Source organism: Procambarus clarkii, chromosome 43, assembly GCF_040958095.1.
Source record: "Procambarus clarkii isolate CNS0578487 chromosome 43, FALCON_Pclarkii_2.0, whole genome shotgun sequence".
NCBI classification, from domain to species: Eukaryota; Metazoa; Arthropoda; class Malacostraca; order Decapoda; family Cambaridae; genus Procambarus; species Procambarus clarkii.
Genome location: NC_091192.1, coordinates 31,801,945 through 31,817,518, shown reverse-complemented (window position 1 = coordinate 31,817,518; position 15,574 = coordinate 31,801,945). Strand labels below are relative to the sequence as shown.

General features: G+C 39.2%; 1 protein-coding gene across 7 annotated transcripts in view; it reads right to left on the bottom strand.

Annotated features, from left to right (window-relative positions):
• Positions 1-15,574, bottom strand: part of tho2 (THO complex subunit 2-like protein) — a 133,172-nt gene that overhangs the window by 13,798 nt on the left and 103,800 nt on the right. Inside the window, exon 29 of one of the 7 annotated variants that reach the window (XM_069300192.1) lies at positions 8,758-9,677. The exons of the other annotated variants lie outside the window; for them this stretch is intronic. Within the exon in view, the coding sequence (XP_069156293.1) occupies positions 9,663-9,677 (15 nt within the window). The 3' untranslated portion in view covers positions 8,758-9,662. Of the gene's footprint in view, positions 1-8,757; positions 9,678-15,574 lie in introns of those variants that run through there. 7 annotated transcript variants of the gene reach the window in all.

Below are 15,574 nucleotides of genomic sequence, written 5' to 3'. Positions count from 1 at the left end.
CCCCAGCCTCCTGAAGCAAAGCATGGGTCGCACGAGCCCCAGGAGGTGGACTTCCGAGCCCCAAACCTACGGGTTCCAGACAAAGATCGTCACTGTCCCCTTTCACCCGAGGCCGGCTTCCTTCAAGACCAAGCAGAAGGAAGGGTAATAATTATTAATTACAATAATCATTATTATAATTATTATTATAATAAAAATATAATCAATAATTATTACTCTTCCTTCTGCTTGGTCTTGAAGAAAGCCGGCCTCGGGTGAAAGGGGACTGTGACAATTTTCGTCTGGAACACATTATAGGATTAGTTTAATGTAGGTAGCATTCAATGACCTGAGAGCTTCCTTGTACAGGTGCCTGAAGGCTACATATTAGCCTTCAGTGATAGACATGTATCAACTCCCCGATCTTTTTCCAGATTCCGAGAATTTGCATTCTCATGATCTTATACTTTCCATGTTGTTTCCATATCCCTGTCAACAGTCTCATCACCCTGCATTTTCATCTTGTCAATTTTACACCAACAACAAATATTGACATATAAGATTCTACATTATTAGTTAAGTCAATGACGTGTATACAACACGACATGAGTCCTAGTAGTGATCCCTGTGGTCCACCAGTTGTTACTTGGCTTCATCCTGATCTCTCCAATCTCAATATTACCTATTGCTTCTCTGCTGGATAAGTATTCCCTTGACCAGTTCAACCCACTAATATTTGCTCCTGCAGTAGCCTCCTGTGTTTGTCTGACAACTTTGGTCAATCCAATGGTCAAACTCAAAAAGAATGTCTGTTCTAAGTGTTCCACTTTACCTCAAAATAAGTTTATATTGAAGCTTCAGGATACTTGGGTCAAAAATTCTGTCCTGTAGTTTATATATAGGTGTGACATTAGCAGTCTATTAACTGTCTAGTAGTTTTCCCCACCCAATGAAACACTGAAGATCATTAAAAAAGAGGCTTGCTTAGAGTTTCAGGTACGTTCTTTGCAACAATAGCAAGATTTGATTTAGTGCTATGGCTCTTAGCACATCCGGGTTGTCAAACTACTTTACCTCATCTACTGTAACTTTCATGCTGCTTAGTCTCTCACATACCAGTTATCAGTAAAAAACTTGGGGGGATGAGAGAGAGAGACTTCGCAAAGTTAGGTTAAAATACCTAGTGTGCAGTTTCTAAGACCAACACGTAAGACGATGAAAAAAGTAGAAAGAAAATATGATGCATAAACTTGAAATAAAGCTAAAAAAAGAAGGGGAAGATGTGAAGGACCATGGTGAAGGCCTAATAAGATCAAGGGAAGCAAACCAGGCAACATGGGGACCATGTAATGCAAATTAAGATCAAGGCGAGAAAGTAGAAGAAAACAAATGAAGGCCCCATGAAGGAAATAAAGAAGAAATTAGATGAGTTCAAAAGTGATAAGGTGGTGATAAAGACAAAAGGTGGAGGAGGAGGGAGGTGGAGTTAGGAGGGATGAAGTTGGAAATAGTAACAATGAAGGAGGCAATTACAGAAAAAAAAAAAAGATATCTGAATTATAAATAACTATAGAGAAACAGAAAATGGAAATGAGTATGAGTAACAAACTTCTAGCAGACATCATAGATGAAGGAAATGGACTGAAGTTAATAAACCAACACAGGGAAGTGTGGCAGTGAGCTTAACTTCTGCAGTGCACAGTCATCTTACATATCAACTACCCCGGTGCACAAGAAAAAAACCCAGCGTTGAATGTAATGAAACGCCAGTTTAAAGGGTGAGCCAACGGGGATCCCTGAAGCTATCCAGACTGATACAGTATAGTGCTATGCTAGTTGGGGTCATCAGTCACAGAGTTCTTGTTGCCTACTGGGAACCAGAGTCAGAACCTGGCCCTCTCAGAGAGGCGTAGAAAACATTGGCCTATAAGCACTTTACACTTAAAGTATGTCATATTTTGACATCTACTGGGGAAGGCACCCAGAAAGGTACACCAATCAAAACAGACCACTGTCTGGTTGAAAATTGTGAGCTACAGCCACAAAATAGCAAAAGAACTCCCCCCCCAGAAAGAAAATAAACAAGCAACACATCATCCAACTAGCAACTCGCCAATTCAGTTCAAGAATAACGAAAGCCACCGACCGAAAGGAGGGAGGGTGTCAAGGAGCCTCCTGGGCTCATCCAGACTCTGGAGTTTCATTACATTCAACACTGGTTTTCTGTGGGGAGCCCTGACAGTTCCCTGAAGCCAACTACCCAAAGAGAAGACAAACAGGGACTTACCAAGAAGGCGGCAGCACCACAGATCTCGGAACGAGGAAGAGACGGACGGCCACGACAGGCTTCCCAAGGCTACATAATGCCGCAAAGGACCTGAACGTATATAAGATACATGGCGGCCAAGACCCTGTTCGACCTCCAAAACTTCCGCACCCGAATATCGCCCCAAGACATATTGCCAAAGACAGCCGAATGAGTGGCATACTTCCTAACATCATGGGTGCGAGGGTAGACCACAGGCTAGCTACACTGAACGACACTGCGGACAACCTGAGAAACACGAACCCTTGAACAGGGAACTTGGGAAACCGGATCAATCCAGAGCGCGTCCATCTACACAGAACCAGTGGCCCCGCAGGCAGCGGCGTAAAGCAGCTACCGGACACAGAACATGATGCATCCTGGGCCTAACCAACCAAGCATCCACAACCAACAGACTCCATTGGAAGCCTGCCATCTCCTTCTTCACCAGAAAAGAAGGAGACGGTTCCAAACAAACAAAATGACCACCAGGACCAGAGAAACAAAACCCCCGGTGCCGGAGAAGAGCAAGAAGCTACCCAACCCGACCCCCAGAGGCCAAACCCAACAAAAACACCTTCTAAAAACAATCCTGAACCAAATGGGGGACCACAAAACAAAGAGAAGAAAGAAAAGAAAGAAGCCAGTCCAATGACCAGGAAGGCTCAAGCGGCGAATGAGCAGGCTGAAGATGAAGGAATACGTGAGAAAGCTTATGAAATGAAGTGGAAGTGACATCCACGCCGAACGCAAGTTGCAGCGGCTCGCCGCATGAGAAGAAGCGACAGTATTTGGAATGAGATGCCAATCCAGAAAAACCCACGAGAGAAAAGAAAAAAAACCCGGTCCGACACCGATGAAATCCGACGAAGAGAAAGAAAATGGCTGAAAGACCGCCAAGAAACTTCATACGCTGAGATGAAGATCACAGGTGGAACACTATCAAAGAAGCCACCTGATCACCATACAATCGCGTGTGTATCGCACAAATGGAGATACACACGCGTCAGAAATGCCAGATACGTAAAGTGGAGAAACAAGTCAAACTAGTGAGGTACTGCACCAGACCGACCTGCTGAAAGAGGCAGAGCCGCGGAAAAACACCCGGGTTTGGACACCGAGCAAGCAGCACCTGAAACCAAGGCTGAGCCGACCACCATGGAGCCAGAAGTACTCTCCCACGAAAGGATTCCAGCCGAGTCAGAACCCGGTGCAACATCTGGACCGAGGGTAAAAGGTACAGGAATCCCCACCTCGATTGGCACCACGGCGATGCGAAGAGGTCCACCTCCGAGCACCCGTACGTCCGTCAAAGCCCATGGAAGGAAGTGGCATCAACTGTCCACTCCGGGGAAAGAGGACTGAAGCGGAACAGGGCGTCTGTCAGGACGTTGCACATACCCTGAACGTGAACAGCATGGGGAGCTAAACCCCGAGAACTCAGCAGAAGAGCTACCCGAAGCAACCAGCCCAAAAGAGCCACAGACCGGAGAGATCCCCCACCTGGTCAAGACAATGAACCACAGGGGGCCAGTCCGAATGGAGCCAGTTCACCGAGCCGCAAGGTGAACTGGCTCCATTTTATTTTTTTACTTTTATCTGTGAACAATAAAACTTACTGTTTTTGCTGTTATTACAGTACACTGTATACACACACTATATATAACTAGTTAAATTTGTATGCATTGTTATGACCGACTAAGTAGTTCTAGTGGGTGTAATAATCTCATAACCAGTGATCCTGGTTAAGCCTAGCCCCCACAAATTTTGCACAAAGTTGTGCAATGACATTGTGGCAAATACAGAGATAGCCTCAGCTGTTACAAAGACATATACAGAGGAAAACAATAGTACGAGACCATCTGATCACACTGAGGACTGGGAGAAAAACTATTGGAGAAAGACAAAGAAATGTGTGAAGAGTTTCCAGGTCTACAAACTGGAACCAAATTAGTGGCCAAGGAGGGGTAACAACAGACACCAGAAACAGAACAAGATAAAATTGAAGTTAATGTAGAATAGGTAAAAAGACACATGGATGAACAGAATGTAACAAAAGCAGTAAGACCATACCAAATATCACCATGGTTACTAAAGGAAGTTGCAGGGATATTGTGTTATGCATTATCTTTAGTGTTCAACATTACACTAGAAACATGAGATATACCAGAAATCTGGAAAAAGAAATGTAGTTCATATATTCAAGAGAAGTGGACAGACATGAAGTACAGTATCATTAATATATATATACACCATGCAAGATGCTGGAAAAAGTAATCAGGAAAAGGATATTAGAATATTAGCTGAAAGACAATTTCATACCTGAGAGACAACGGCTTCAGAGGGGAAAATTATGCTTAATAAAAATAAGACAAGAGAAGGAAGGCACATTACATCTTCCTAGACTGCCAGAAAGTCTCATAAAAGAATAATACAGAAGATGGAGAGACAAGTGGGACAACAGGAAAGGCACTGGATGGGTATGGGAGTACCTAAGTGACAGGAAACAAAGGGTCATAGTAAGAGAGTATAAGTCATGCTGGAGACGAGTGGAAAGTGGTGTTCCACAGGGCTGTCCATGGACCATTGCTCTTTCTAATTTATGTAAATGATCTCCCAGAGGGAGTGAGCTCATACATGTTGATGTTTGCAGATGATGCAAAGTTAATGAGGAGAGTATGAATTAGAGAGAACTGTAGGATGGTGCAAGAAGACCTTGACAAACTTAGGGAGGGGGCAGATAAATGGCTGCTGGAATTCAATCAAAGTGAAGTGTAATGAAAATGGGTAAGGGAGATAGGAAACCTATATTTAACTATACTATAAGAGAAATGCAATTTACAAGAAACAATAAGATAAAAAGATCTGGGAGTGGATTTAATTCCAATACTAACACCAGGAGCTCATGTGAACACGATATCACCACCAGTATATGGGAAATTAACAAACATAAAACCATCATTTAAGAATCTAACAAGAAGAAGACAAGGTCCATACACACTGTCTATGCAAGACATGTGAACCACCACACTCGAATCCATACCCTGTAAAGCACAAAAAAAAGCTGAGAAAGTTCAGAGATTTCCTACTAGAAGAGTATCAGAATTGAGAGGGTTCAGGTATGAGAACAGGTTGAGAAAACTCGCCCTCACACCTTGTAGAGAAGAAAGGAAGGAGGGGGATATGATAACTACATACAGGATCCTGATAGGAATAAACAAAGGGACAAAAAAAAAGTATATTTAAATTAAAGATGTAAGACAAGGAGGGGGGAGCAACAGAGGAAGCTGGACACATAATTAAGTCAAAGAGATGTAGGGAAGTTCCTGTCCATTGTATTCCCTTCCCAGACTCTGTGTTGACTAACTACTACTCTTTCAACGGTAAATACTCAAACTTTCGGAATCGCTATGGGTTCCCTTCTTTCCTCTGTTCTTGACAATCTCTATATGGAATACTTCGAAACTGTTCTTCCTTCTATTGATTCTCGTCCCTCCCTCTGGGTTCGCTATGTTATCTTGAGGTTACTGTATCTCGAGATGATTTCGAGGCCAAGCATCCCTGTCCTCGACCAGGCCTCCTTTTTGTTACACACCCTCCAGGAAGCAGCCCGTAGCAGCTGTCTAACTCTCAGGTACCTGTTTACTGCTAGGTAACAGGGGCATCAGGGTGAAAGAAACATCTTGCCCATTTATCTCCGCCTCCACCGGGGATCGATCCCGGAACCTCAGGACTACGAATCTGAAGCGCCGTCCACTTAGCTGTCAGGCGCCCGTTAGTGACATTTTTGCTTTATTCCCTCATGACCTTAGTCTTTTCCAGCGTTCCTCACCTCTCTTAACACTCTGGCTACATCTATCCATTTCAAAGTTGAGTGGGAATCTAATTACCTCCTCCTTTTTCTTGAAGTTCACGTTCACAGCTCTGTGTCCGGGTTTCCTTTCTCTGTCTACCGCAAACCCATGAATAGTGGCATGTACATTCACTTCTTTTCCTACCATCCTCCTCCTGTTAAGAAAAGTGTCCTCGTCTCTCTCATCCTCCATGCTCTACGCATCAGTGATCCTTAGTTTCTGGATTCTGAAATTTCCTTTATCTACAAATCTTTCTCTCACCTTGGTTACTCTTTACATTTTATCAACTGTGCTTATTCTCAAGTTAAACAAAATTTCTTTCATCCTAAACCTGCTTCCAACACTACTAGCACTGTGCTCTGCCTTACCTTCATATCTGAACTCAAAACTTTTACTAATACCCTTCGTTCACTTGACATAAAGTTTGTCTTTCGACAAACTAACACTCTTCGTAGCAATCTACTTTACACTGCTCCTGCTGCTGCTGGTGTCTACTCTATTTCCTGTTCATCTTGTCCTCTCCAATACTTTGGGGAAACTGGCCCGTACACTTAATGACAGACGTAAGGAACACTAAGGAAGTGTCAAGTTTGCAGACACACTGCTCTCTTCTGTCATGTTAGGGATTCTAATCCTTCTATTGATTGGTCTTGTTCTAAAATAACCTTTCTTGCCTCTACTCTTCACAGACACCGTCTTGTAGAATCAACTCTGATACAAAACTTACCCAACATGAACCCTAGTCCTGGCTTTGTTGCTGTTGAATCTTCCCTTTCACAGTTCATACTCAAATGTTCTATACTTTCTAACAAACGTGACCTAACATAAGCCTACCCATTCTTTTTTTTTCTTTCTCTTTCGTTTTCTTTTACTCTCTTTTTTATTCCCATTTACTTCTTTTATTACCCCCTACATACCCTTTATTACACCTATCTTTTGCCTTGCTTCTATCTTCCTGTAAGGTTGATTATTCTCACCTCCTCCTTACCCCTTTCTTGCCTTACTTATGCCCGTGCCTCCCTTGACTCTTCACAATTGATAATGGTCCAGGACAGACCGAAATGTTGTCGTCGTCGTCATCATTTAGGTGTGGTTTGGTCAACATTCCTCAGCCACGTTATTGTGACTCATCATCTGCTTTTAGTCCATGTCAAGATACTTCATTTTTTCCTCCTAACAGGGTTTACCCATACTACTCTTGCTAGCAGACATATTTTCTCTCATAAATTTAATATAGAAATAAAATAGATGAATATCATTGAAGGAGAGAGATGTGTGCCACCACAAACAAAAGGTGGCATCATCTGCACACATGCATCTCCCATGCTCCATGGCCAGTTCTCTCACTCATCTTTTCTAACATTTATATAATAACAGAAAAATACTTTTATTTGGTTAATATGAATGTTTTTCTTTATTTTATTATACTGTATAAAAAGTTTATTATACTGTATAAAAAACAAATTGTTTTAACCATCAAGGGGTCTCAATTCCAAATCAGAATAATACCAAAGTTATTCTTATACAACTGTAAATTCATCTATTCAATTACTATCAATATGTACATTCATCCATTCAGTCTTTATCATTACCATATTTCTCACTTTGATGGGTAGGAGGCATCAGCCAATAGGAAAAAAGGGGACTATGATACTTGAAGTAATTTTTTTTACGTATATATGTTGAGAATATTTTTTGCCTGTTAGTAATAAATTTTGGGATAATGGATTCCCAGGTAAATCCTTCCATCCCTGAAGCACAATAGCCTACATCCTTGGCTCACAACTGAAGGACCCTGGGTTCAATATCTGGGCAGGACAGTTGGGCATGTTTCCTTTCACCTGATGCTGCTGTTCACCTAGCAGTAAAACAGGTACCCAGAAGTTAGGCAACTGTTGTGGGTTGCATCCTAGGGAAGGTCAGTAGTTGGTCTAGGGGGGACCTCGATATGGTTAAATACAGGCTTGCTGTCCCTGATAACGGGAATTTTAACATAAGAATACAAGGATGAGTCTACCACATATTGATATGCATTACTGCATATATATTTACATAAACTTTAAATATTGTATACTGCATGACCACATGACAAAATTTATACATTAGGGAGTGCAATGGCCAAATTTTAAGTTATTATATTTGGTAACTTTTACTATATCCAAAAGTTCTGAAAAAACTAAAATTTGGTTGGAACAAAAACACCTTGTGGTCTCAGTTTTAAGAGACTACAGTATCTAGCATACTATGTGATTCCATGTACCGTGTGCATGTTTGGTGCAATTCAACCATTCAGCTGCCACACGAGTGACCTGACAAATAAGCCTGATAAATAGCTAACTGTATTTTAAACATATTTTACGAACATACAATTACTAGAAATTTTGCATCAATATGAAGAATAACCGAAGTGGAAGAATTAATTATTTTCATAACCTTCAAATGAATAGTAGTTTGGTAATTATAAATAAAAACTGACTTAATGTATTACAAAGATAAAAAGGGGTGACTTATGTTATTTAAAATTAAAATTTATTAGACAATTACATATTAACACGATATAGTTGAACCATTAAAAGATACAGTATCATATTTTAGATGTTAGGATTTAACAATATGCACTTTAATATGTACAAAATTTTATTCACAGGTAACTACTGTAAAAAGTATTTAATAGCTAAACATTACACAAGAAACACTGAATCACAAGTGTGTTTAGAAATACACACACACACAACTGCTAGTTTTACTACAGCATTATCATACATTAAAGTGCTGTACTAGCGTTTATATAATTTAGTATCGATAGTAAAAAATTATCATAATTAATAACTTAACCCACACATATGAAGAGAAAGGAAAGGGATGATGTTTTGGTGTGGTGTTGACCAAGTAAGGCTCCAGCCAATGGACCCAAACACTGCCACGTTCCTATCTTTTCATGTGCGAGTTTGGTCATTAATTTTCAGCCATGGTATTGTAACCTATTCTCTCCTCATCATAGTTTATATTGAACTTTAAATTAACAAATATGATTCAATACTACATACGACTCTCGGCACTGCGTAGCACTCAGACTCGCACCATTATACACAGGGCTAAACAAACCTCTACAATACAGAATATATACATGAATTCTTAAATGATATATAAGAAATTAAAATTATGTAAAGCTTAAGAGCCTAAAGTGAAACTAAAAAATGTAAGCACACAAGTCCTCAAACCTACTGAAAGTCAATTTAGTAATTTGTTACTAAACTGAAACTAAATTTACTAAAATGGTCGATACTCAGGGATATTTCCTTAAGTTACTCAGGAGTACCTACTGGGCAAAACCTATGCGAGTAATGTGTAATTAACGGAGGATCAACATTATTAATGTTGATTTCTTGTTATATCAACGTCATATGCCCAGTTTTGCCAGGAGGGTACTAAAACAACCAAACCAGTCCTTGTCAACTAAACATGAACACGTGTGATTCTGTGCTCTCTGACGCCTCTGTAGTGGATTATTCCCAGTTTCTCATTTATAAGACCAGAAACTGGAAGAGGTAACCATTTGTGAGTGGGCAGTTGAATTGTTATTAAATGTTAGTTATTACTCTAATAATAAAATGTTAAATAAAGTGCTATACAGAAAAATTCCACAAAATCTTATACAGTATCTTATAATTTCACGGTAAAAGATGCACATTACAGTAATACCAGTTTTCAGATGGAACTTTTTCAAATCAACTTATAAATTTATTTTGAAAATTATTCATATTCACTATCCATGGTTTTTATCTACAATACTATAATTTATTTTAATGGAGACACTTACTACAATGCCATAGTGCTAGAATGAAAGTGGAGGAAAGCCTCAATACATGTACAAGTATATTAAGAATCAAATTTTTGGATGTAACCTACATCCTTTCTCAAGGTACTGTACTGTATACAATGTTCTAAACAGGATTCAAGGAGTTTGCGTTCATAAATTTGGCAGAGCACATCAATAGGCATCCATCATTGGATGTCATTGTGACTGTGCTCCTAAGGGACATCAAAGTTTCAGAAAAATGTTCAATTATCCTGATTTCTGGGAAGTATGGTCATGGTTCCATGGAACTGTGATGTTCAGAGTGAGGATAATGATTCTGCAGAACACTGTCATTTCCCAGAAATTAGGATAAGTGAAGATTATCCTCACAATCGACTTGAGAATGGTCCAGGACGGACCGAAACGTCGTCGTCCCTTCACTTTCTAGTGTGTGGTTAGGTCAACATATTTCAGCCATGTTATTGTGACTCCTCGTCTGCACAGGAGAATTGAACATTCTTTTGAAACTTCGAAATCCCTGGGGAGAATAATTGCAACATCTAATGATGTACGCCGAGTGAGGTGCACTGCCAGATTTATAAATGCAAACTCTTAGAAGGCAGATGATGAGTCACAATAACATGGCTGAAGAATGCTGACCAAACTACACACTAGAAGATGAAAAGACTACTATGTTTTGGTCCGTCTTGGACCATTCTTAAGTCGATTGTGATGAGACAAGGGAGGCAAGGGTAAGGCAAGAGAGAGGTGAGGAGGAAACCTTAGAGGAAGGCAAGAGCACGGCAAAATCGGCAAAATGTATGAAAGGGATAGGTGAAATAAAGAGTGTAAGGGGGTAAAAATAGAAGAAAGAATGGGAACGTAAGAAAAAGAATAGAAAGAAAACAAAGAGAAAAAGGATGAGTAGGCTTATGATAGGTCATGTTTGATAGAAAGTTTAGAACATTTGAGTATGTACGTGTACTGTGAAAGGGAAGAGTCAACAACAACAAAGCCAGGACTAATTCATGTTGGGTAGGTTGTGTATCAGAGCCGACTCGAGAAGACAGCATCTGAGAAGAGAAGAGGCAGAAAAGATTATTTCAGAGGGAGATCAATCGATAGGATGACCAGAATACCCAACAAGACAGAAGAGAGCATTGTTTGTGTCTGCAGACTTAACACTTTTGTGATCTTTAAGTCTGTCATTTAGTGTATTGTCAGTTTCCCAAAAGCATTTAGGAGAACAAGACGAACAGGAAATAAGAGTAGACACCAGCAGCATTAGAAGCAGGAGGAGGAGAAGTGTGAACAAAATTAGTACGAAGAGTGTTAGTTTGTCGAAAGGCGAACTTTATGTCAAGAGGACGAAGGGTATTAGTAAGAGTTTTGAGTTACGTTATGAAGGGAAGGCCGAGCACAGTGATACTAGTATTTGAAGCAGGTTAAGGATGAAAGAAATTTTGTTTAGCTTGAGAATAAATACAGCTGGTAAAGGGTAACCAAGGCGAAAGAAAGATTTGTAAATAAAGGAAATTTCAGAATCAAGAAACTGAGGGTCGCTGATGCGTTGAGCGCGGAGGAAGAGAGAGAGACGAGGACACTTTTTTGAACAGGAGGAGGATGATAGGAAAAGAAGTGAATGTACATCCCACTATGCATGGGTTTGCGGTAGACAGAGAAAAGAGTACCCGGACACAGCGCTGTGAACGTGAACATCAAGAAATGGAAGGAAGGAATTAGATTCCCATTCAACTTTGAAATGGATAGAAGGAGCCAGATTGCTAGGAAAGGAGAGGAAAGGCTGGAAACGACTAAGTTCATGAGGCCATAAAACAAAAATGTCATCAACATAGCGAAGCCAGAGAGAGGGATGAGTATCAATAGAGGGAAGAAGAATGGTCTCAAAGTATTCCAAATAGAGATTGGCAAGAACAGGGGAGAGAGAGGAACCCATAGTGACACTATAATTTTGAGAGAAGTTTTTACCGTTGAAAGAGAAGGAGTTGAGTCAACACAGAGATTGATTACTTCGAGGAAGATGTCAGCAGGGAGCAGATGAAGAAGGCCCTCAGTCACCTTCTGATTAAGGAGAGAACGTCATCAAGGGGAACATTAGTATACAGAGTCGACATCAAGACTAAGCATCTTACAGGTGGGCTGTAGGAGCAGTCTTTCTATGAAGTCCTGAGAGTGACGAACATGGGCAGGAGAAAAAGTACCAAGGAAAAGAATCAGAGTTTTAGCCAGGAGTCTTGCCAGGAGGCAAGAGGATAGCTGACAGAACCCCCTTGAAGAAATGATAGAAGGGAAGGAAGAGAAGGGCTGATAACACAGAAACGTTTTATAAGTTCAAAGTCAGAAGGACAAAGACTAGAGAGCTGTCTTAGTTTGCAGTTGAAGGAAGTTTTGAGGTTTTGATAATGGTCCAGGACGGACTGAAACGTTGTCGTCTTTTCATCTTCTAGTGTGTGGTTTGGTCAACTCCTAGAATCTTGTTCAGAATCTTGAATCTTGACCTTGAGAAAGTACCTTGAGTAAGGATGTACTGTAGGTTACCTCTACAAAACTTATACCTATACTTATACAGTATTGGGTCTTTCCTTCACCTTCACTCATTGTAATATATACCTAGAATCTAATCAGTTATAATTTATAATCTTTTATACTCATTATCTTAGATCTATAATTGTTATAACTAATAATAATAATATTAATATACTAAAACCATTATTTATAATCTGTGTGCTTTTTTATTCTTCTAGTAGTAACTATTACAAAGTTCTGTTTTTTAAATTATTTACTCCACTTAAATGGAAAAATTATACAATACGGATAGTAGAATGTGACTTTTTTGTGGATTCACCAGTTTCGCCCTCAAGGTGGACTTGTTGCGGCCACACATTTTTCAGATGTGTTCATGCAGTCAACTTATTAAAGGATTTTCAATCATTTTTTGGGAGGATACAGTTTCATTTGTGAGAAAAAAAGAAACCTGTCAGAAAAGTAGCCTAGGAGGATGAAATAGTAGGAGGAAGAGAAGGAAGTACTAGTACTGTATATAATATGCCAAAAACACTACAGTAGTGATGTTGAAAACAATCATGGCTGGGAGTGCTGAGCAACTAGTGGACAGTGGTGATATTTAGAGTTTTTTCTTTTCATATTTGTTTGATAGTAGAATGTCTGCTAGCATTTGCATGGCTAAACCAGATAGGAGGAAAAAAGAGGTACAGGTACTCTATGTAATTACCTAAGTGTAGTTACAGGATGAGAGCTACACTCGTGGTGTCCCGTCTTCCCAGTACTCTTTGTCCTATAACACTTTGAAACTACTGATGGTTTTGGCCTCCACCACCTTCTCACCTAACTTGTTCCAACTGTCTACCACTCTGTTTGCGAAAGTAAATTTTCTTATAATTCTTCGGCAGTTTTGTTTCGTTAATTTAAAACTCTGACCTCTTGTTCTCAAAGTTCCAGGTCTCAGGAAGTCTTTATCGATTTTATCGATTCCTATTACTATTTTGTACGTAGTGATCATATCGCCTCTTTTTTTTCTTCTATCTTCCAGTTTTGGCATATTTAATGCCTCTAACCTCTCCTCTTAGCTCTTGTCCTTCAGTTCTAGGAAGCCACTCAGTGGCATGTCTTTGCACCTTTTCCAGTTTGTTGATGTGTTGATATGTATATGGACAAAAATGCTAAAGTTCTGTACAAAAGTGATTATTGGTGTAGATTGCATCGACTCACTGAGGAGTGTGATCTTGGCATGAGCACTGTTTCCGAAACAAAAAATCTAGCATTCAATGAAACTAAACACATCTTTCTGGTGGGTCCCTTGGTGGCTTCCCAAGCTACCCACCTGGAACCTTCCAAACTTTGGGAACATATAATAAATCACGAGCACTTAACCCGATTGTTAAACGATTTGGCGGGTCGTATTCTGGGGAAAACTTAGGATTAAGGATCTGCCCGAAATTCTGTACTCGCCTAGTTGTGTTTGCGGGGTCCTTGAGACTACTGGGCTCTATCATATCTACATTTGAAACTTTGTATGGAGTCTGCTTCCACCACATCATTGCACTAGTGGCTGTACAAGAATGTAAAAACACTTTTCAGTGGAACCTCAGTTGACAAATGCCCCTCTTAATGAATTTTTACGTTTTCAAGTTCAATTTCTTCATAAAATTTGACTTGATATTCAAGGTTTGCCTCACTTCTCGAGTTTGTTGGTACACATATGGGTTGACGAGCACATGGATCTGCTGAATGCGGGCGAGGCATGCCGCAGTTTACCAGTGTATCCCGCCTAGTGACGATCACGCTTGAATTCTTTGTGAAGAATTTCATTGTTTTTTCTGCTTTTTTGGTTTTATAACATAAAAGTTCTTATAATGTATCATGCCATGGGTCCCAAGAAAGTCAGTTGTAAAGTTCAACCTAAGAAAATAGTTGTGAGGATGACAATAGAGGAAAAACAAGAGAGGTAATGTCTCACTACAGACACATTAAAACATGGGGGAAACAAATGTCTATAGACAGATTCTTAGTAAAACAAGCAAGCAGTGAGCCACATCCAGGTCCTAGTAGTAGGCCTGCAAAACATAAGAGAGAGAGTACCCCAGAAATGTCATTACTGCCTGATGTTAAATGGAAGGGAACTTCCCTTCCAAACATTAATACCTCTCCTCTTCCCCCCTTAATCACCATCTTCCATACACCAACAAGAGTCCACAGTAAAGTTAAGATTTACTGTAGTACAAAATATGAATAGTATTCTGTATAAAACGTATTTTTAGTTAATATTTTTGGGTGTGTGGAATGGATTACACTAATTCAATTTACATTATTTCTAACAGGAAATTCATTTCGGTTTTCGAATTTTCAATTAACGAACCGTCTCTGGGAACGGATTAAATTCGTAAACGAAGATACCACAGTGTATGAACAACACAAATGTGAACAAATTATATATACTGTGTGTGTATATATGTGTATATTATATATATATATATATTATATATATATATATATATATATATATATATATATATATATATATATATATATATATATATTATATAATATATATATATATATACACATATATATATATGTACACATATATATATATATACACATATATATACATACACACATACATACATACATACATTACAGTACAGTACAAACATACACACACACACAGTGGAACCTCGATTACCGAATTTAATCCGTTTTGGCACCTAGCTCGTCATGTGAAACACTCGTGTTTCAAAATAAATTTCTCCAGTTAAAATAATGGAAATAAAATTAATCCGTTCTACCACTGAAAAACATCAATATGATATTCAATTTTTTAAATAATGGAGCAGCCTACCTGACATACACTGAACAAACCTTTATGACATTTTTATTTCTACAAATTTGTTCAATTTAATTTTTTTATTTTTTTCATTTCTTGGTAAGAAAATGGAGCAGCCTACTTGACATATACTGAACAAACCTTTATGACATTCTGTCTTTTTTTCAGATTTGTACAATTTTTTATTTTTCAGTTTTTTTTATATAAAAAGGTTTGTTCAGTGTATATCAGGTAGCCTGCTTCAATTTTGTATGAAAAAAGAAAAAAATATA